Genomic DNA, 23,883 nt, shown 5'->3' on the forward strand with positions numbered 1-23,883 from the left:
TGAAACTATAATAGTTCAGAAACAAATTTGAGCTATATATTTCCACATTAGGGGATAGGGGTGGTAAAGCATAGAATATATTAAACACGTAACCTATGTTTATACAGCATCCAAGCATTACTCGATAAAATGTCTATCTGTTCTCGCAATACAATTCTCTTGTACTTACCGCTTTATAAATAAGTAACTTTAAATTATTTTGAGCCAATACAGTTTTTTTTTTTTTTTTTTTTTTTTTTGGAGGGGGGGTGGTTAATGTAACCACCTTTGGGGTCAGGCTGAAAAAAAATATTATTTTTCTATAAAATTAAAAGATCGCACTTACATATGATTGATTACAAGGTCTTCGTAGCTTTTCAGAAAATAAGGCACATTAACTATCCAACGAGCAGTCTTCAAGATTTCAGAAGTTAACTTTCGGCCACCTGTTATCGCTTTTAGTCTCGGTAGTTCAATAAAGGTTTACTCTTGCAGAGATACTTCCTCCAAGTGAAGCAAATACTTTGGAAGTCTTGGTCTTCCACATTTCACGTATATTTTTTTTAACTTTTCCCTGCCCTTTTGCAGGTTAATTAAATTAAGTCCTCTTTTATTGCGCTTTTTTCCCATAACTCTAAAAGTTTTTCAATCTCTTGAATAGAACTTGCTCAATCCTTGATATATTTCGATTGGTTTTGAGCAACGGCATACAGCGGATACGGCATGTTTATCCAAGTTTAGTAGTATCATGCACAGGACACGGCGCCTGTTAATTGCAACACTGACCCAAAAATTAAACATTCCTTGTTCAACTTGAGGGTTCCGTAACTCCAAATCGATTGCAGTGAACAAAAAAACAAAGGATAAAAAAAGCCTTTAATTGAGTAAAATCAACATAAACTGTCTGAACAAATAGTTTGGTTTAAAAATATTTACAAGCTAGCATAAATTTTATTAAAGTTGTTAATATCGTTTTCTTGAACAAAGCCAAAAGAGTTTTTGTATAAAAATGCATTTAAAACATAGAGGGAGCATAAGAAAGAAAAAGTCGTCCTGACCAAATGATAGCCATTAGTCTCCCAAATCAGGTGAACCACAATTTAAGTTCTCTAATATATCTGTTTCTTTAAACAAACAAAATTTTATTAACATTGAAGCGATAGCCAAGCGACTTGGACTGCTTTCGCCCCTTAAACTGGAGGCCCATTTTATGATACGCGCACTGAAGTTGCAGAATATTTTCTTCCAAGCCATGCAGAAAACGACTTAGATTAAAGACGTCATTTGCGTAACCAATCAGGGAGACATCGACCCAAGAAGAATACATATAGTCAGGGCATTAGACTGAGGTTTAACAATGCTATTGTTCAATGCCGTCGGTGAGGTAAGAGCACCCTGCCTTACTCCTTTTTTTACTGGCAACATAGGGTTGCCACAAGGTGACGACTCATTGGCACTGTCAATTAATGGGATCTGTCCTGCGCCGAGGGCTACAGGAAGCAAAAGCCCAGCTTTTAAATGAACATACATATCTGACTGTGGTGCCAAAAAACCAGGATCACCACCTCTAAGACCCATATCAAGTATTATACATTCATGTATCAATGAATCGAAAACACGTCTGACGTCATGGGACGCTAGTGCTAGGATTTTATCACAGTTTTCTGCATCAAATAGATCCGAAATAAGAGCACTAAGTGCACGTCCGCATCCAAGGCGAGTTTGAAAGCCAAACTAGTGGTCCTGGACTATGCACTTTGATTGTAGCTATAATCATCTATAATCAACTACTCAAAAAGCTTGCAAAAGTAGTTGCAACGGTAATCGGTCGGTATGAAGAGCACTGATGATGCTTTACTCTTTTTCAAAATTGGCGTCAGGGAACCTATACAAAAAGAATCAGGTACCATTCCTAGGTTAAAAACCATTTAAAAAAGTAGAACAAGGTGCTGAAAAGATAAATCGCTGCACAAAAATAAATACTGAGCCAAAATCTGATCAAACCCTCGCGATTTTTTTTCTTCAGCTTTTTAACTTCCAAATATATCATAAACTTCTTAATAGTAACACCGGTAATTCTTGCCCATGAAAAAACGAGTTTTAAAACCATCCTGAAGCTGTGGGTCTGGTGGCGAGAATTCATTTTGGAAATGTTCAATCTATGATTAGTAGAGGAATTTGCAGGAATCATTAGATAATGCCGATCAAAGCTTATTCGGATTCAAGCGAACTGCTTCAGAATTTGCCGCAATTAAAGAACCACGATGCAAAGAAAACTTCTTTGCAAATCGTCGTTTTGTAAGAATCTGAATCTTATTTAGCCAACCATCCCGCGGTGAACCGGCTTCCAGCCTGATAAAAAGCCGCAACTTAGCCGAATTACAAGCATTCCGTAAACTGATATTAGACGACCAGCCAGGAATTTCTGTATCAATTTTCTTTACTTTTCTAGCAGGTGCAGCTGACTTTTCAGCTACACGCTATGCGGGAGTTAGCTCAGGGCAATACGTGTTGAGCTGAAGTCAAGACTCAAGTAGATTCATTTTAGAACTATTCATAAGCAAATCAAACGGGACTCTAATTTTATCTAGTATATGATCACTAACGCTCTGGAAACAATCCCTAGAAGCACGCTCCCAATCATAAACAAAATAAAACCGTTTCGCCCCTGGATTAGGAGACGAACTTTTAGGGCTAACATTCACATTAAATACAAAAGAAAGTGGAAAAGGATCCAACGTAAAACAAGAGTCCGACACAGTTACTTCAGAAACATAGACCGACGGGGTATGAATAACATGGTCGATATTGGATGTGCTTCCCCTATTGTGAATATAAGAAAAGCCCTTATTTTTTGATGCGATTATATATTCACTAACAAGCAAACCATAAAGTAGAGTCACACGACTAGATGCAGTTTCATTTTTCTTTGTCAAATTACAGTTGAAATCACAACAGAAGTCTCAGTTTATTTTCACATTTTCGAGACATTTAGCTAACCGAGTCACAGTAATTGCAAACAGTCTCTTCGAGTTCTCGTCTTGATAATCCTTTGGAAGATAAACAAGATTTAAAACTACATTAGTAAGCCTCACTTCAAGAAAATCACTTTCCGAGCCAAAGCTAGAGTACGGGAGGGAAGATCTAAAAAAAGTGGCCAACCCACCGGAAGGCCGACCGTGAGTTCTTGGTCGGCGTATAGGGACAGTGTTCGTAGTGCTAGCTACCGCTGGCACCAATGTTCGTGGTGTTTTGCCACCAGTGTTATACTGGTAGGTCACAACGCCACTGGCGTGGTAATATACGAGTGTCACCACTTATTGGAGGGGAAAGCCCCGGCCCCAAATTATAATGCTATGCCCGTGTCTATCACACCGGTTCTGCAAATATCGGGTTTGGTACTATCCTATTTACAGTATACCCTGTCCCAGGGTATGATAACGCGGTCAAATGGCTACTTTCTAAAGCCAAATGTACCCGCCTTGGGTTACGGCTAGAAAATTTCTTAAGTCTCTCCTTGGAGGTAACAAACCTCCTTGTCAATATAATAATGACGGTACCTCGTAGCTCTATTCCTACCCTGCCTTGGTTACGGAAACTAGTATACAGTTTGTTGAAAATACCTTACTTGCATTCTTCCAAAGGTTACAATAGTACCAAAAAAATATATATATCCCCGAATGGGGTCAAAACGCAGACTAAAAAAATAATAATAATCTTTACAGCACTGTCCGTAGGGGTGGACCGTCACTTGGTCCAGCCAATCAGCTACATCCCATTCAAACCCAATTCTACCTCTTAGCTTTATCTTTCAATTACTCCCAAAACCAAGAAGTATGAAAATAGAACTTAGTTCAAAGCCTACTTATTGCAAAACCACTATTGCTTTGTAACGGGAATTTAACCTGTCTTTTGAAATTATACTATAAGCAAATGTAATTAAGAAAACGAAAACAGGTCATTTATCTGAAAGGGAAAAAACAGGGGTGGAACCTCAACACCTCCCCCCGTAAGATAAATGACCGCCCATGCGCTACCTTGGTCCACCTTTACAAACATAAACACATAACTTCAACTTTACAAAATCTATTTGCCGTCTCTCTTCCACCAGTGTCTGTGTTACTACTTACACCGCTTGGCTCTGGATTGGTCGTCCTCGACACTTCTCTACTGTAGGACCACCATGGTCTACATCGTATAGTATCCGCTTTAAATTTTGAAAGTTGAAGTTTTCAAGATTCGTAGATAATTATTGTGCGCAGCACAATGCAAAACAAAAATTTTCTTGCTCTCACGAATTTACATTTGAGAGAAGCAGAGAATCAGTTTCTGGGACATATGATGATGCCAGCCATCGTGGAACATTTGGCTGCACTAGCCTCTTAATTTTCATCTGTAGAAAAAACCCCGCATCTCAATCACAAAGTAAGTTATCCCTTGGTATAATTTCAAATAATCTAAGGCTAAAAATACAAAGGCCTGTGACAACGATAAGGGTACTGGGAATGAAGAAAAATTTTGCGTGAATCATAAATCGCCTTTTTTCTGGGTTCCCTCCCCTGGGATAATTAATGAAGAATATGCGTTGATGCTAATTGAAAATGAAATTTGGGTACATCTCCCACTGAATACAATTTGCCGGAAATAATTGTCGGTTCCCATGAAGAATAACAGGTATGAATAGGATTACTGGACAAAGGTTTGGTTGAAGTATGAAGTGACCGGGAGAGAGTATCCCCCAAGGACTCCAGATCAGAAAGGCAAAATCTCGGTAGAGGGATCACAACTTGTCTGCCAGTTGTGCATTGAGGAAAAGGACTATCTTTCGCGACTTCCCGCAGGGGATCCTCCCCAAGGGATTCCTCCCCCTCATAAAGGAACAAACCCTCTTTTGAGTTGATCAGACCAATATCGGATTCCTTCCCAAATTTTTCCAATCCGACTCGACATTCCATATCTCCCAACTTTCCCCCAACCCGTTGTAGGTCATTCATCTCTATTTTTTAACCATCTTATTTTATTCCCCATGGGGCTTTGACCTCTTTTTCCCCCTTATTATTTATGTTTTCAAGGCACATCCCATCCAAAAATTTTTTATTTCTTGGTACTGTAGGCTGAATCTCCAAATTTTGTCTCTTCTTTGCATTCCTCTTTTCGTCTCTACTTTTCTCAATTTTGTTATTGGCGCAAAATAATAAATCATCGTTATATCTGATTTGGACTCCAGTGTCCACTATCTTTGACTGCATTACTTCATTGTAGCTCCGTTTAATATCTCTTTTCTCTCTTTTAGTCTTCTTTATTCTTACCGCCGAAACAAATAGTTCGTTATCAAATGGGAACTGAATTCCGACATTTTGTTTTTCATATTCTACTAAAATTTCTCGAACTTTCCGAGGAAAAGCGCGTACAATAAATTTCTTCTCCTTATTCTCGGGTACAATCAGCGCTTCATTTTCGCCTGTACTTGTTAGTATCTTATATTCATTAAAAGTGTTCTCAAGTTTTCTATTTTCTGCAAAGATATCTCCAAAGTCTCCTAGTAAAACGTGCACTGCTAGCATAGGTACTAAACCTACTTTTATCGTTTTTCTCTGGACCAGACCGTTTTTCCTTGCAATTTCTATTCTAATCCAAGCAGACTAGTATTTGTACTTGTTTCCATGGTAAAACAACATAGCAGTAACATTTTTATGGTCTCTTCCTGTATGTTTAGTTAACTTCCTCCATAACAAAGACTTTTCACTTCCTCGGTTAATCACTATTTCGGCCAATTTTCCATATATTTTATCGGCTCTCTAAAAATAGTCAACGTTCCAATGGTTATGTACTATAGCCCAATTCGTTCTATTAAAGGTTACTTTCTCATCTTTATTATGGCAATTTTTAGAAAAAAGCTCCGAGGAATCAACTTTTACCAGATTATTATCATTTTGAGTATCAAGCATTTCTTTTTTCCGACAGGGTGGCACAGCCTCCCAATTTGTTTTATGGGCCGGTTCACCTCCCCCTGTTGTTAACGGAGTATTATATTTTTCCGTGTTTTTTTTTCAAAATTGTATATGTGTAAATGTACATCTTCATTTTTCTTAATTGGTTGAAGGTTTGTTGCTGGTGATACTTCTATTTTTGACGGTTTTTGAGGCTCTTTGTACTTTCCCCTTCTAATCGTTATTTTTATGCATTTTCTGTTTGCCCTGTGCACCTCCTCCTTTTTTTCTATGGCTCTCCTCTCAGCTTCTTTTTTTTTGTCTCTGGCTCTCCTATCAGTCTCTTCCTTTTTTTCTCTGGCTATCCTATCAGCCTCTTCCTTTCGTTCTCTTTCTTGTCTATCTTTCTCTCTTTCTTTCTCCATGAAATTTAATAGTTGTTGTGTTGTATCTATTTGAGTGCTTTTTCGCGAGCTCCTGCTGGATCTCGATTCAACACTGCTCCTTATACTCGTACTACTTTGATTTCGTCTTTCATTATTTTTTCTTAATTCATTTTCTGAATCTGTTCGTTCTATATGTGTATTGTCTCTTTCTTTATAGGCTACTCTAGCCTTTCCGTCCTCTTTTCTATTCTTTCTAATTTCATCTTTCTCAGCCTGTATTTTTTTCCCATATTCTCGGAACTCTCTCTCTCTAAGGCCTCAATATTACCCTTTCTTTCTATTTTCCTACTTTTTATATGGGCTTCACTCGCCCTTTTCGGTCTTGAGTTAATCTCATCTCTGTCCGACATAATTTCAAAATTCCGTTAACTTCAAATTACCTCTTCAGTCTAAATGAAAATTCTTTTATCCATTTAACTTCCGGTCTCTCGCAAAAAATTGCTTTGACACGCAGCAATTTTAGCCTTATATTTTTGAATACTAATTAGTTGCGCGATATATTGATTCGTAAATTTTTCAATTATGATCTCACAAGGCACAGCCCATAATAGATCTTCATAATTCTATTAATTGATTCCGTATTTCTTTCTTTTCTCTTTATATGTAACCACAATAGGCTACTATCCCTATGTAGACTAACTCAACTAGTCTCTTTGAAAACGCAGAATTCTTTTATTATCAACTCTGTTAATAATTCCTATTCTTGCTGCCACCAATGTTCGTGGTGCTAGCTACTCCTGGCACCACTGTTCGTGGTGTTTTGCCACCAGTGTTATACTGGTAGGCCACAACGCCACTGGCGTGGTAATATACGGGTGTCACCACTTATTGGAGGGGAAAGCCCCGGCCCCAAATTATAATTCTATGCCCGTGTCTACCACACCGGTTCTGAAAATATCGGGTTTGGTACTACCCTATTTACAGTATACCCTGTCCCAGAGTATGGTAACGCGGTCAAGTGGTCAAATGGCCACTTTCTAAAGCCAAATATACCCATATTGGGGTACGGCTAAGAAATCTCTTAATACTCTCCTCGGAGGCAACAAACCTCCCTGTCCGTATAATAACGAAGGTACCTCGTAGCTCTTTTCCTACCCTGCCCGGGTTACGGAAATTAGTACACAGTTTGTAGAAAATACCTTATTTGTATTCTTCCAAAAGGTCACAATAGTACCACAAAAATATATATATCCTCGAATGGGGTCAAAACGCAGACTAAAAAATAATACTAATCTTTACAGCACTGTCCTGAGGGGTGGACCGACACTTGGCCCAGCCAATCAGCTACATCCCATTCAAACCCAATTCCACCTCTTAGCTTTATCTTTCAATTACTCCCAAAATCAGGAAGTACGAAGATAGAACTTAGTTCAAAGCCTACTTATTGCAAAACCACTATCGCTTAGTAACGGGAATTTAACCTGTCTTTTGAAATTATACTATAGGCAAATGTAATTAAGAAAACAGGTCATTTTTCTGAAAGGGAAAAAAACAGGGGTGGAACCCCAACAGACAGAGAATATTGTATGACATGGGGATTTATCTAATAAGTTCAGACTAAGAGAAGTCACAAAATGTTCTTGAGCACGAAACCAGGTCATATTCAGGCATTAGTTCTTCCAAGAACACAGAACGATTCAGAAAATTACCATTCAGATTCCACGATGCAACACTATACGAGACATTGCTGGGTATAGTGTTCATTTTGATGGTGAGTTATTGGCTGGACATCTCACGCTATAGCAAGTGTTGCCTTTCTTGTTGCACAATACACAGGACATATCGTTTTTTCAAGGAAGATCCTTACTTGAAGTGTGGTCTTCGACACCACAGCATCCACAACGGTGAGATTGAGAATAATCAGTTGCGATATGCCCAACACAGCGGCAGGAGTAGCAGCGTTTAGGCATAAATTTTAACTGTTCAGTAGGCAGCTTTTCGTAGCCAAGTGTGATCACGTCGCTAAGAAACTGATCTAGATCATTTTTACTATCAAAGTAAATCTTGAAGACTTTCACGCGTTCATAACTGCTGATTTCAGCCACTTCAGTGGCAGTAGGTACAAGTGTCTTGATGTCCTGCTCTGTTATACTAGGCGGGACACGGTTGAGAACTGCAATGAAGAGTCGCTCTTTTAGTTTTGCAGTTACGTCGGGAACATTTGATATCACGTTCTCAACGATGGTTCTTGTGAACAATTTAGATCTTACTATCAGATTCCAGTCATCCTTGGTTTTACGAAGTTTATTTATCTCATCAGAGTTCGGGAAAATACTATCGACAAAACACTTGCGAGTGTCCGGATTATCGAGCGTTTTTGGGAGATTGAGGACAACTGCATACGAGGGTTTAGCACCTACTTTTGCAATGTCATTAGTGCCCAACGTGGAAGTAGACGAACTGCGCTGACCGAATGAGGAATCAAAACTCTTGAACTCGAGACAGGGTTCGTTTACCTTCCTCGTCAGAACTACGCTTGCTTCACCCGGAACAAAGGGAACTTTATCTGGCTGGAAAACGACAAACTTTGGTAGTGGCACCGCATTCTTGTCACTATAATCAAGCGCTTTAAGGTTGTCTATAAAAGTGTCTGAAACTTTCCGTCTGCCAGTTGATCTGACGGATATTTTCGCTTCTGACAAGATAAACCGCTTGGCTTGCGCAATTTGATCACCAGCAAAAAAACCGCATCCTACTTTGACAACATCCGCATCCGTGTTCCCAGCCTTCCTTGCTCGAGCCACATAGTTCAGAACTGCACTCAAGACTAGTTTCTACGATGCCATGACAGTACGGAGTGAAATGTCAGGCGGTGAATCAATCAATCAATCAATCGTATGTTGAATGAATCAATCAGTTACTGAATTAATCAATCGTATATTCAACTACTTCTATCTGCTATGATACAGCTAACAAAACCCGTGGGAAGTGACCGTACCCATATGGCCTTTTCTCAGCAGTTTAAGGATCAATGTCTGGTCGCTACCGACACGTCTCTTGTGTTTGTTTCCGCTCCCTTCTGCACAGGCTGTCACTATTGTTTGGCGTTGTTGAAATATCGTCGAAAATGCGCGAAAAACGGCTGAGTCAATGTGATCTATGGTGGTACCAAAATACAACATTTGGCTAAATTTGGCATCTATGGAATTTGAATTGTTCAGAAGAAACAGATGCACAGATGGTTTTATTTACCACAGATACACTCAGGTTTTTACCAAGGGGTTTGAGATAAAAATTCACTTACTTCAAAGTCCAGGTAAGTTAAATAAAACACTAAGGAGGATCATTTAAATTGACAATGAAGGTAAATTTAAGTAGAATATTACACAAGATATGTAAGGAAATGTTTTTATCTCATAACTTAAGCATATAAACCTGTTTCAAGTTTCATCTAAGCAATTGCTGTTGAGTTGCTAAATTGAAAACCAAGTGTCAAACGAGCAGGAATTGTCAACCATGTGACAAGTCAAACCATGTGACAAACGAGCAGAAATCATTCTATGCATATTGAATTGAAGCCTAAAACAATCAAAAATCCCAATTAACAATGAGGCAGAACTAAAAACAGACAATAAAAATTGCGTAAAAGGATGGCGTTGCTGCCACTCAAACCAACTAGAGGACCAAGTGGCATTTGTGCTTTACTGAAATCAAAATATATAATTGTTGTACATTTTTTCTTTCTCCATTATAGAAATGTAAAACTGCCCAACTCACATAATTTTATATTATATTTTATTTTTGTAACATTCAATTTATTATATTAATAGGCTGTATGTTTTCGTCATTGTTTCTTGCTTCGAAATATGTTCCTTGCAATTTCATAGTAAATCAAAGGGCTAAATTAAACTTTCAACTTCAGTCATTTTTTTATTTCATTATAATAAATGTTTCTTCGTCATGATAGTCAAAAGCTAAGTGCTACCAAAGCTTGCAGGAGTTGTTTTTCCGCATTAGTATATTTGTGACGATTGATTTGGTTTCATTAGCGTATTAAATGGCAACTTGTTATCAAATTTTTCTTACTTTTAACTCCTATAGAATATCAAGTGGCTAAATGGCAGTTCCTTTTTTAGCTTTTTTTAGTTTTTAGTAAAAGAACAAACGACACTGTGGCCTGTCAGGGATTTACAGAGACGACAACACCACAAAGTCTTCAATGAAAAATGTTTCGCCCCTTTTTTCTGACTTCCTTTTCATCTAATTTTTCTGTATTGTAAATTTATTCCTTTCAAATCTATAAAAAACAATTTTCTAACCAAAAATTAAAACTCAAGCATTCTTTTTGGTAGGACAAGATTGCGATCACAAAATTTTATAGTTTAAATTAGTAGTTCAAAAGTGTTTAAATCATCAGTTCCGTTTAGTCCTGAGTTTAAATATTATGGAAGGGTATTTTTTTCAGTTTGTAGAATAGCTTTAGTTAATGTTCTATCCTGGTAGAATATACCAGATAAGTTTGTCACAGTAATTATACAGTAGCTATACAAAAGAATAATAACTTTATTATAATACTTTTTATATAATATAATGTAGTCAAGGTAAGAAGCGAGGTCAGTAGTAGGCTCGGTGTGAAATCTATAGTTTTGTCGGGTTACATTTATCCCCTGTGTATCTTATTATTTGGTAAAATTAGTTCTAAAGAATACAGCAAAGGTAATAGGAGAATGAGTGATAACTATATATTAGACCATTGTATTAAAATATATTTAAGTTTTTTTTTACTAAATATATAAAATGTATAAGATTGTGTAACTTCCAATTTACCCAGCTCAAACAATCAGGTCTCATTTTCACTGTTCTTGGTACTTTGAATAGGTGTGTTTCATTCTTGTTTTTAGCATACTTCTTCTCCTTATTGAGTTCAGTGTGGGGACATTTTTCAAACTCTCTTACGTAAGAGACTTGTATTAAAATGTGCTGAGATAAATCCTGCTATTGTCTCTCAAGATGGTAATTATTTGCCAACTCTTCCAGACCGTACACACCCCTCCTCTGTCAAAGCCTATCATTGATTGAAACTAAGAAAAAGGAACTATTACAGGATCAATCCTTATATAGCATATCTAGTACTACTTCTTCTGTTCCTTTTCTCTTTTATTTCTTTTAATAGCTCATCCCTGGTCAAATCATATACTAGTTATTATTGTTTAAGTTTATTTGAATAATCTTATTATATTCTAAGATAAATCTTGCTATTGTCTCTAGAGGTGGTAATTGTTTGCGGACTCTCTCAGTCTGTGGTGATTGGTGATAAAGTTTATAATGTTAGATAAGTATCCAGCCAGGACAGGGAATTTACCATTTGAAGCTCACATGGTTATAAAAAGAAATTTAATTGCTGCTCTTATTGAAAGACAAATTCAGTTTAAAAGTTTGCTTGATAAGAAACATGATTTTTACATGTTATTTTCCTAAAGTGTAATTTTTGTGTAATTTATAATTTAGGTTCAACTTATTTGTTTGTTTTAGTTGCTTCCAGGATTTAATCTTTCTTTTTGTTGATTCGTATATCACATTGCATTTCATTATATTTAATATTTTCTTCATTTATTATTGCTCCGTTTATCATCCTGTTAAAAACGGGAAATTCATTTTATTCATTGTTTTGTTGTAGCACAGTGGATTGATGTTCTGCTTGGCAATACTGGACCTGAGATTCAAACCCTACCGCAGCAAAGTTGGGCGACATGCTTGCTATATGTCCCTGTATATAATCGTCTCTTACTAGGTTGCTAGCTACCGCTGTTACCGGATTTTCTTTTTTCATCTTTTTTTCTTCATTTATTATTGCACCATTTGTCATCCTGTTAAAAACGGGAAATACATTTTATTCATTGTCTTGTTGTAGTACTGTGAATTGATGCTCTGCTAGGCAATAACACTGCCGCAGCAAGGTTGGGCGACAAGCTTGCTACTTGCCTCTGATTATAATTCTTCTGGCAAAAAATACCAAATGCCACATTTTTGCATATAGGAGCATGAAACCTCTACAGTAAGGTTCTCTGATACGCTGAAACTGCTGGTGTGATTTTCATTAAGATTATATGACTTTTAGGGGGTATTTCCCTCTTTTTTTTTGAAAATAGGCAAATTTTCCGAGGCTTAGAACTTTTGACGAGTAAGACTAAACTTGATGATACTTAAATATTTAAAGTCAGCGTAAAAATCCGATTCTTTTGATGTATCTATTGATATTGAAATTCCGATTTTTAAAGTTTGGTTACTATTGAGACGAGTCACTCTTACTATACAGTTCGTTACCACGAACTGTTTGATAATCGTTTCTCACTAGGTTGCTAGCTACCGTTGTAACTGGATTTTCTTTTACCTATTTTTTTCTTCATTTATAGTTGCTCCATTTGTCATATTGTTAAAAACGGGAAATCATTTTATTCATTGTCTTGTTGCAGTACGGTGGATTTATGCTCTGCTTGGAAATATAGGATCTGGGCTCGACCCCCGCCGCAGCAAGTTTGGGTACCAAGCTTTCTACTTGTCCTTGTGTAGAAGACCAGCAACTGAAACATTGATTTGACGCCATGTGTGCCAACAATGGCTCAGAACAATCTTTATCCTTATTTTTTTTATTCATTCCTTCATTCTTATGCTATGCTTAGCTAAAGATGAGCTGTAATGTGGGTATGCTGCATTGCCACAAATTTCTCTTACCAAATCATGCCGTGTAGGCTGTTTATTTTTCGCTTATTCCCACTTATTGTCCGCTATTATTGTCGTCTTGTCTATCTGTATGCGTTTGAGAGTCATCCAGCTCTTGATCGGAGGCTACAGAATAGAGGAATTCGTGTTCTTAAGGAATATTTCTCATCTCCGTTGTCGCTACCAGTTTGTCTCTTAGGAAGCCTTTTCGGCCTCTCTTGTCTTTTAAGAGGTTCGTCTCACTCTACATCGCTTCTTTTTCTCTCTCAGCCAGTTTTTTAGGAGATGGAATGTTCGATTTCCTGCATGCTAACATTATTGTGTTTTGTTTTTTTTTCAGATTTATCAACGTATTTTTTAAACACTATACTTAAATATAACAGAAGATTATAAAATCTTTGAAACACTTTGTAAAAATAAGAAATAAATAAATAAATTTTGAAATTACAATTTCCAAAGTTGTCGATTAAAAATTTAATAAATTATTCCATGAATTTTCATCTGCATAATAAAAAGTATTATTAGATTTTAAAGCAGATATAAAGAATTTTGACCTTCAGGGAGAAGCTGAAAATCATAAAACTATGTAAAATGTTTATATAAAAAGTGTAAATTCATTTTAATTGGGTTGATTATTTATATAGCAAACCTTATAAAAAGGTATAATCTTAAAAAAAGGACCAATTAAACGGAAATTCTGCTAACTAGAACGGGAATATTTGACCATGGTTTTTCAATTTCCAACCTTAAAAAAAAAATCCCCTCTATATATAGAAAAGAAAAACTATATATAAAATCGAAATTTGTTTTTATTTGGATGATTATATTTAGCAAACCTTGTAATAAAGTTGCAATTTTACGAAAAACAAATAATACACCGAAGTTCTTTTAATTTCAACGGGAAATCTTGATTTTGTTTGTTCTTCTCAAATAACGCCAGGAGATGAGGGCTCATTCGATTAGAAATTGAAAATTCTAGTTTCATTATCAAGAATCGAAACTGATGGGATTGAAGTAAAATGTAATTTTCACAAACAAACGCTGTAATTTTGACAGTTTTTCATTTGTGTTTCATCATACAAGATGACATAGCACGCATAAGTTTTGAAAAATCAAAAGTCGTTTTCATGCAAGAGTGTTCATGGGTATAAACACAAAAAAGACACGAAAAAATAAAGGAGCGTGAGAACAAAGCAACACGGCAGAGAAGGAGCACAGGAATTAAAATATTAACGAACAAAGGATGAGACACAGGAAACGTTACGGTGACATAGGAACAAAGGTGCAAAGGAACACAAACGCCAAGGTTGAAACGAAAACCGGAATGAAAATGAGGGACGAATTACAGCAGACAAAAACACTTTCTGATTTTCATTTATTGAAATTGAAACAGAGAAATAAATTGTATTAATAAAAAAAAAGTAATTGAGCTATCAACTGCACCTTTTGTGACGAAACAACTAACAGTCGGTACGATATCATTATAGTTGTAACGGCATGGGCGCACGGAGGGAGGGCAGGGGGCTGCTGCCCCCCCTAGAACTTCAAATTTACACTAGATATAACTGAAAAAGCTGTTGAAAAAAGGTATATGGCTAAAAAAGCAGTTGATAAAAGGTAGATGGTTGAAAAAGCTGGAAATGACAGAATACCACTGAAACAGCTGAAATGACAGAATAAAAGTTAAACAAGAAGTAATTATCCATAATATCTTGGAAAGATTTAGCTCTAATCCAAGAAGATTAATGCTGAAGCTTATTGATGAGGTTTTTTGGTCATTACTTGTTAATTAATTAAAAATACTTTTTCCACAAAATAAGTTTTTCAAAGAAAAGTAAAGAACTCCATTAAACAAAAAATGAGCAAAAATAAAATCTAATAATCTACCAAGCATGAAATTACCAAAATTCAGCATTGATAAATAAATGAAGCCCAAAACGAACAGAAATTACAATAAAAAACTGAGTCAAACAAACAACGAGCAGAAATTAACATAAGTTGGGCTCAAAACCCATATGCCTTCCCAAGGCCAGAACATAATTTGCACTGGAGTGAAAAAATAGATATGTTTTTACTTTTATAACTTTAAAAAATGAAATAATGTAAACATTTTGATTGCTAAATATGAGTATATGTATATTAAACTGAAAGTACACAATCAGTTGTATTTTTTTTTCAGTAAACTGCAAATTATGTTCTGGCCTTAGGAAGGCATAGGAGTTTTGAGCCCAACTTATGTTAATTTCTGCTCGTTTTGAGTTTGACTCGGTTTTTTATTGTAATTTCTGTTCGTTTTGGGTTTCATTTATTTATCGATCCTGATTTATGGTAGTTTCACGCTTGGTAGATTATTTGATTTTATTTTTGCTCATTTTTTGTTTAATGGAGTTCTTTACTTGTCTTTGAAAAACTTACTTTGTGGAAAAAATTTTTTAGTTTTATATTGACATAGTCTTTTCAGGGCAAAAGAAAATAATACTTTAAATCTTTTCTTGTTTTTAAGAATTTATAATTTAGCCCGCTATTTGTAGGCTGGAGAAAAATTTTCAGCAGTTTTTAACAATATAGACCCTTTTAAAAATCTGGACACAAATAGTAGTGTTTAATTTAGTTTCATACCTCCTCTAGTTGACCTGAAATAGAAAACTTGATACCATTCGCAAAAAAATCGGTTTACTTTCTTTGATAGCTTGGATACAATTACGCTATTTTGATTTGGTTAAATTTTAAGAGCAGAAGTAGCCCCGAAAGTTTGAAAATAATACCCTCAGTCGTTCTTGGGATACTGCTGAGATGCCTTATTGGGAATTAGCATTAACACAGTGCATTTTGATTTAATCTTAAGGCAACATTTAGTTTTTAAACATAAAGGTAAATGGGATGGTGGGCGTGGGAGGGGGATTAGTTTCCGTCCAATCGCTTTCGACTATTAAAAAGGGCATCAGCCCTTTCTATTTTTAATCGAATGAGCCCTTTTTGAAATTCCTACGACAATTCCTTCGATACAAAGTGCCCTGGTCTATACAGCAACAGAAAAATAATACATTATACCCACATCGATCTTCACTATAAAAATGTCAAGACTTCCAATCACTTTCGACTATTAATAAGGGCACTAGGCCTTTCGATTTCCAATCGAATGAACCCTTTTTGGGCTTCTACGACAAAGCTGTCTATAAACACCTTATATGCCCCCAGGGCAGACATTACAACCCTTACCCTAAGGGCTGTGAGGGTTGTTGTTATCCTCTTAGACCTAATTTAAATAACTTTCAACTACGTTAAAAAAAATGGCTATCTCAAAATTTTGATTGGGTATGTTTGGGAAAATGGTGGGCGTGAAAGGGGCGTTAATCGCTCTCCAGTCACTTTCAACTATTAAAAAGGGCAATAGCGCTTTCAATTTTAAATCAAATGAGCCCTTTTGAAGTTTCTAAGACAACACTTTCAATAAAAACCTTATATATCCCCAGGGCATAACTTACAACCCTTGCCCTGAGGGCTGGGGGGTGTCATTCTCAAAGACCTAATTTCCAGAACTTTCTGCAACGTTGAACAAAACGGATATCTGAAAATGTTGATTGGATGTGTTTGGGGGAATGGTGGGCGTGAGAGGGGGGGAGGGGTTAGTTACCCTCCAATTACTTTCGACTATTAAAAAGTATCCCTCTCAATTTCCAATTGATTGAGCCCCTTTTGAAGGTTTTACGACAATCCCATCTATAAAAATCTTATATGCCCCCAGGGCATAACTTACAACCTTTGCCTTGGGGCTCTGGGGGGGGGGTTTGTCATCCTTAAATAAATAATTTATAGAACTTTCAACTACGTTGAACAATATGGCTATCTCTAAAATTTGATTGAATGTGTTTGGGGAAATGGTGGGCGTGAGAGGGGAGTTAATTATTCTTAAATAATTTCTGAGACCACACTGGCTAATCATGATAAAACAAAAATCGCGAAGAAAGGAAGAAAACGAGGACTATTAACAGCCAGTGAAAAATTATGCAAATATTTCGGTCAAGACCTCCGCTTGACCGTCCTCAGTTCAGAATAAAACTGATAAAAATATAAAAACCAAACCTTAAAATAAAAACACCAAACTAAAATTGGACGATCCTTTCTTAGTAACGGTGAAAGGGTAACTGAATAAAAAACACAAGGCTAAATGGCATTTCAGAATTTCATTTTGCGTAAAGCACCTTTAAAGGATGATCGCTTTCCAGTTTGATTGTTATCGGAGACTATTCGATTGCACAATATAACTTTATGGATGTATGTAAAAACGATCAGAATTAATAATTTTGTGATAAATGGGACTTGGAAAAATTTCTCCAGTGTCCCTATTGAGAGCTACCTTTTGGTGAATGTGCTTTTTTATTTCAACTGCCTCCCTGAAAACCTGCGTGAGACCATTAACGGGTGCAACGATGGAGACCTCGTCAAACAAAATGAAATGTTGTGGACTCTCGTACACATGTTGCACCAAGGCGGAATCAAATACCTCAGGCCTTTGGCGTAACCTCATTGCCTTGTCGATTGAGGCATTATGCTCAGATAACCTCTCCCCCAATTGCTGTTGGGTTCTACCAACAGAAAAACAGCCACAAGAACAAGGAATTCTATAAACACCACTACCCAGAATGGGGCTGGTTTTATCTTTGCCGTTGTTAAAAAAGTTCTGTGTAATATTTGAATTCTTAAAGGTGACGCTAAGTTTATGTTTTTTAAGGATTCTTTTCAATTTGTCTCTCAATTTTGGAATGTAGGGTAGAACAGTGAAAAGTTTCTTATCATCCACCAATGGGCCGGTATCTGTTGGGGCTTGTGGACGTAATGCACTCCCCTCTGCCTTTTTTCGTCTTCTGTCTATAATGGTCTCAAGTAATTTTGTAGGGTAGCCATTGCAAAATAAAATGTCCTTAATATAGTTCAATTCTGAGTCTATGTGAGGCTCTGAGCTTATTCTTATTATTCGGTCAACCAAAGAAATAACAACCCCTCTTTTTATGCAGGGAGAGTGGTTGGAGGAAAAATGCAAATACCTATCGTTATGCGTAGGCTTTCTATAAATAGAAAATTAAATCCCAGGAGACTTATTGAAAATTAAAACATCTAGGAAAGGAAGTTTGTGGTTATGTTCTAGTTCTAAAGTGGACTGAAGGTTAGAATCCAAAGTGTTTAGATGAGTTAAGAAGGAGTTAAGTGACTCTCCTCCATCCTCCCACACGGAAATAACATCATCCACAAACCTACCCCAGAACCAGTGTTTCATCGGAAAATTTCCAGAGGAGAGATTTCAATGAATTCCATATAAAAAGTTGCCAAAAAATGGTGAAAGACTTGTACCCACGGGTAAACCCCTAATTTGGGTGAAAATGATCAATATTATCTTCTAATTTCCTTTGCTGAGCTAGTTCACATTTTTTAATATCGCAAGACGTATACATAGAAATGGCATTGAAACTGGCCAAAATTGTATCTTTTTTTTTATTTCAATGTCTTTTAATTTTTCAACAAGGTGAACTGAATTTCTTATGTATGAAGTTTGCGTTTGCATAAGGGGGGCGAAAAAGTGTTGACAACCATTTCCCCAATCTGGTAGTCGGAGAGCTATAAGAAGCCACAATTGGGTCTATAGGGACTCCATCCTTGTGGATTTTTGGGAGCTTGTAAAATTTAGGAGCTGAACAACCTTTAGGATAAAATAATTTATACATTTGTGGAGTAATAAATCTTTTAGTTTGCACAATTCTTAGCACTTTTCTTACTAAACGGGAGAACTTATCGGTGGGGTCTGAATCTATGGGCTTATAAGTGTGAGTGCCGGATAAAATATCCGCAACTTTTGTATTATATGAAGTTTTATCAAGGATAAAAATTTTATTTCCTTTATCATCCCTGGTGATAATAATGTATGGGTCTTTTTTTAAATTTTTGAGAGTTGGTGTTTCCTGATTTTTTTACCTTGAGGAGTATGGAATGAAATCAAGAATATTCTTAACCATTTGTCCTTGAAGTAAATCTGGATTTTCCACAGCACCACGTGAACCATATATATCTGCCTCCGCATTGGAAACTCTCTCTGCAAAATTCACTTGTGTTTGAGGTAGGCAAAATTTAGGTCCCTTAGACAAAACATGGGTTTCTTCCGGAGTAAGAACTTTAGAAGATAGGTTCTCAATGGCTGGACCAGGACAAAATGTCGGAAGAAAACATCTGGAATTCTGAAATTTTTCGTATTCTAGTTTTTCAAAGTTTTCTGATAAACGAACTTTAGCCACACAAAATTCGTATCGGATTGTAGTCTGAGCTATTCTAGAAGTCTGCTGAAAATCTGTCAGTGAAAGGTTTTGCTATAGAACATTTCGAGTTTTTGAAATTGTATTACTAAGAAAAAAACATCGTTTTTTGGTCTTTTAAAATGTGAATCAAAGACTGAAAAACAAACCTATCCCTAAATTGCCTTTCGGATTGTGTACTTAGGTTTAGGCGGAAACGAAGAGAATTCGGAAGAATTCTCTTTACTCTACAACGCTGTAAAAATTCTTGTTGATTAATAAGGTTGGCGGGTTTTTTAGACAAATCAAAATAATTACGAACAGACTTGGTCAAAAGCTCCCCGTAAGCTAGTCGTAAATAATTTCTGAGACCACATTGGCTAATCATGATAAAACAAAAAATCGCGAAGAAAAGAAGAAAACGAAGACCATTAACAGCAAGTGAAAAAATTGAAAAATTACGCAAATATTTCGGTCAAGACCTCCGCTTGACTGTCCTCAGTGCAGAATAAAACTGATAAAAATATAAAAACCAAACCTTAAAATAAAAAAAAAAACTAAAATTGGAAGACCCTTACCTAGTAACGGTGAAAGGGTAACTGAATAAAAAACATAAGGCTAAATGGCATTTCAGAATTTCATTTTGCGTAAAGTACTTTCAAAGGCTGATCGCTTTCCAGTTTGATTGTTGTCGGAGACTCTATTCGATTGCACAATATAAATTTATGGATGTATGTAAAAACGATCAGAATTAATAATTTTGTCATAAATGAGACTGAAGAAAAATTTCTTCAGTGTCCCTATTGAGAGCTACCTTTTGGTGAATGTGCTTTTTTATTTCAACTGCCTCCCTGAAAACCTGCGTGAGACCATTAACGGGGGCAAAGATGGAGGCCTCGTCAAACAAAATGAAATGGTGTGGACTCTCGTACACATGTTGCGCCAAGGCGGAATCAAAAACCTCAGGCGTTTGGCGTAACCTCATTGGCTTGTCGATTTAGGACTTATGCTCAGCTAACCTCTCCCCCAATTGCTGTTTGGTTCTACCAACATAAAAACAGCCACAAGAACAAGGAATTCTATAAACATCACTACCCAGAATGGGGCTGGTTTTATCTTTGCCGTTGTTAAAAAAGTCCTGTGTAATATTTCAATTTTTAAAGGCGACGCTAAGTTTATGTTTTTAAGGATTCTTTTCAATTTGTCACTCAATTTTGGAATGTAGGGTAGAACAGTGAAAAGTTTCTTATCATCCACCAATGGGACGGTATCTGTTGGAGCTTGTGGACCTGATGCACTCCCCTCTGCCTTTTTTCGTCTTCTGTCTATAATGGTCTCAAGTAATTTTCTAGGGTAGCCATTGCAAAATAAAATGTCCTTAATATAGTTCAATTCTGAGTCTATGTAAGGCTCTGAGCATATTCTTATTACTCGGTCACCCAAAGAAATAACAACTCCTCTTTTTATGCAATGAGAGTGGTTGGAGGAAAAATGCAAATACTTATCGTTATACATAGGCTTTCTATGAATAGAAAATTCAAGGCCAGGAGACTTATTGAAAATTAAAACATCTAGGAAAGGAAGTTTGTGGTTATGTTCTAGTTCTAAAGTGAACTGAAGGTTAGAGTCCAAAGTGTTTAGATGAGTTAAGAAGGAGTTGAGAGACTCTCCTCCATGCTCCCACACAGACATAACATCATCCACAAACCGACCCCAGAACCGGTGTTTCATCGGAAGGCTAGTTGCCTTCCAATCACTTTCGACTATGAAAAAGGACACAAGCCCTTTGAAATTCCAATCGAATGAGCCTTTTTTGAAGTTTCTACGACATCGCCAGTAGTAACCTATCTAGTACTTTCAACCCTACATTCAACCCTACAAGAATATGGTCAAAAGTGTAATAGATTGAAAACCTACAAGAAAATATACATTGGAATTGCGCAAGGAAAGGCCACATCTTTTAATTGTTTTATTGACCTGTTTGGGGAGCTTACGTTCCTTGGCACCTTTTCAGAGCATGTACTTATGGATACCTTTCCAAGAAAGATGGTTAAACATGCTTTTACAATCGGAAATGTTTGATTAACATTTGCAAAAAGGGGTAATGGGATTTGCGAATTGGAGTGTAGGATTTGCGAATATGATCCTATCAAGGATTGACTTGAAATAAAAATTTTTAACAAGAAATGACTGAAAAGTGTTTTGGAGGAGATGGGGTGATTGTGTACTGTATAATACACAAGTGATGTTTTGGGCAGTGTTGTCAATTTAAAATAGTTTAGAAATAAAAAAATTAACAAGAAATGGCTGAAAAGTGTTTTGAGGGAGATGGGTTGCATGGAGGGTTGAGTTGCACGAGGGTTCAGTTAAAGGGGGTAGAGTTACACGGGGGTTTAGTTAAATGGGGTCGAGTTGCACGAGGGTTCAGTAGCACGAGAGTTCAGTAGCACGGGGGTTCAGTTGTACGGGGTTTGGGTTATACAGGGGTTCAGATACATGGGGGGTTCAGTTGCGTGGGGGTTTAGTTAAATGGGGCTTGAGTTGCACGGGAGTTGAGTTGCACGAAGGTTCAGTTGCACGGGGGTTCAGTTACATGCGGATTCAGTTACACGGGGTTTAGTTAAATGGGGTTGAGTTGCATAGTCTCGTTGGAAAAAATTGGAGTTCATACTTAAACAGTTCTTTTAAGAGCTATTGCTATGGAAATGGTTCATTTTTGAATTGAAACTATGCTTTTCTGACTGAAGATACACATTTGAATCAGAAAATGTGAAAATGTACACAATTGAAACAGAGAAGTGTGTTTTGACGATATTTTCTATAATTTCGTCTGAAAAATAGAAGTTCACGCTTAAAAAGTTCTATTAAGAGCTATTTTTATGGAAATGGTTCATTTTTGAATAAAAACTACGCTTTTCTGACTGAAGATATACATTATAATCAGAGAATTGTGTATTGATAGTATTTTCTATAGTCTCACTGGAAAAAATTGGAGTTCATACTTAAACAGTTCTATTTAGAGCTATTGCTATGGAAATGGCTCATTTTTGAATCCAAACTACGCTTTTCTGACTGAAGATACACATTTGAATCAGAGAATTGTGTATTGATGGTATTTTCTATAGTCTCACTGGAAAAAATTGGAGTTCATACTTAAACAGTTCTATTAAGAGCTATTGCTATGGAAATGGCTCATTTTTGAATCGAAACTACGCTTTTCCGACTGAAGATACACATTTGAATCAGAAAAATTGAAAACGTACACATCTGAAACAGAGAAGTGTGTTTTGACCGTATTTTCCATAATTACGTCTGAAATATAGGAGCTCACAGTTAAAAAATTCTATGAAGAGCTATTTTTATGGAAATGGTTCATTTATGAACCAAAACTATGCATTTCCGACTGACGATATACATTATAATCAGAGAATCGTGTATTGATAGTATTTTCTATAGTCTCATTGGAGAAAATTGGAGTTCATACTTAAACAGTTCTAGTAAGAGCTATTGCTATGGAAATGCCTCATTTTTGAAACGAAACTACTCTTTTCTGACTGAAGATACACATTTGATTAAAAAAAAGTGAAAATGTACACAGCTGAAACAGAGAAGTGTGTTTTGACCGTATTTTCTATAATGTCGTCTGAAAAATAGGAGTTCACACTTAAAAAGTTCTATTAAGAGCTATTTTTATGGAAATGGTTCATTTTTGAACCAAAACTACGCTTTTCTGACTGAAGATATACATTATAATCAGAGAAATGTGTTTTGATTGCATTTTATATATTCTCATTGGAAAAAATTGGAGTCCATACTTAAACAGTTCTATTAAGAGCTATTGCTATGGAAATGGCTCATTTTTGAATCGAAACTACGCTATTCTAACTGAATGTATACATTATAATCAGAGAAATGTTTTTCGATAGTATTTTCTATATTGTCGGTGGAAAAAATTGGAGTTCATACTTAAACAGTTCTATTAAGAGCTATTTTTATGGAAATGGATCATTTTTGAACCAAAACTACGCTTTTCTGACTGAAGATATACATTATAATCAGAGAATTGTGTTTTGATCATATTTTCTTATAATTTTTTTGGGAAAAAATTGGAGTTCACACGTAAGAAGATCCATTAAGAGTTTTTTTTGTGGAAAATGACTCATTTTGGAACCAAAACTATGCTTTTCTGACTGAAAATACACAATTGAATCAGGCAAATGTATCTTGATCGTATTTTCTGTAATTTTGCTGAATAATATGGATTTCACACTTAAAAAGTTTCATTAAGAGCTATTTTTATGAAAATGACTCATTTCGATCCAAAACCACGCTTTTCTGACTGAAGATCCAAGAAATGGGTTTTTGATCAAATTTTCTATAATTTCGACTGAAAAAATGTTTTGTTGTGCTTTACCTTGTCACAGTTACATTCTGTTGATTTTCATAGTTCATTTTGAATTTCTTTCATTGAAATGCAAGAGTTGGAATATTTCAGTAGTGTTTTGTTGTGCTTTACCTTGTCACAGTTACATTCTGTTTATTTTTATAGATCATTTTGAATTTCTTTCATTGAAATGCAAGAGTTGG

General features: G+C 36.1%; 1 protein-coding gene across 6 annotated transcripts in view; it reads left to right on the plus strand.

Moving 5' to 3' along the window:
* Positions 1-23,883, plus strand: part of LOC148941056 (uncharacterized) — a 118,523-nt gene that overhangs the window by 37,488 nt on the left and 57,152 nt on the right. The window contains exon 4 of one of the 6 annotated variants that reach the window (XM_089104934.1): positions 11,973-12,141. The exons of the other annotated variants lie outside the window; for them this stretch is intronic. Within the exon in view, the coding sequence (XP_088961060.1) occupies positions 11,973-11,985 (13 nt within the window). The 3' untranslated portion in view covers positions 11,986-12,141. Of the gene's footprint in view, positions 1-11,972; positions 12,142-23,883 lie in introns of those variants that run through there. 6 annotated transcript variants of the gene reach the window in all.

This window comes from Artemia sp. Qi Xiang Cuo, chromosome 19 (genome assembly GCF_049724085.1).
Source record: "Artemia sp. Qi Xiang Cuo chromosome 19, ASM4972408v1, whole genome shotgun sequence".
Lineage (NCBI taxonomy): Eukaryota > Metazoa > Arthropoda > Branchiopoda > Anostraca > Artemiidae > Artemia > Artemia sp. Qi Xiang Cuo.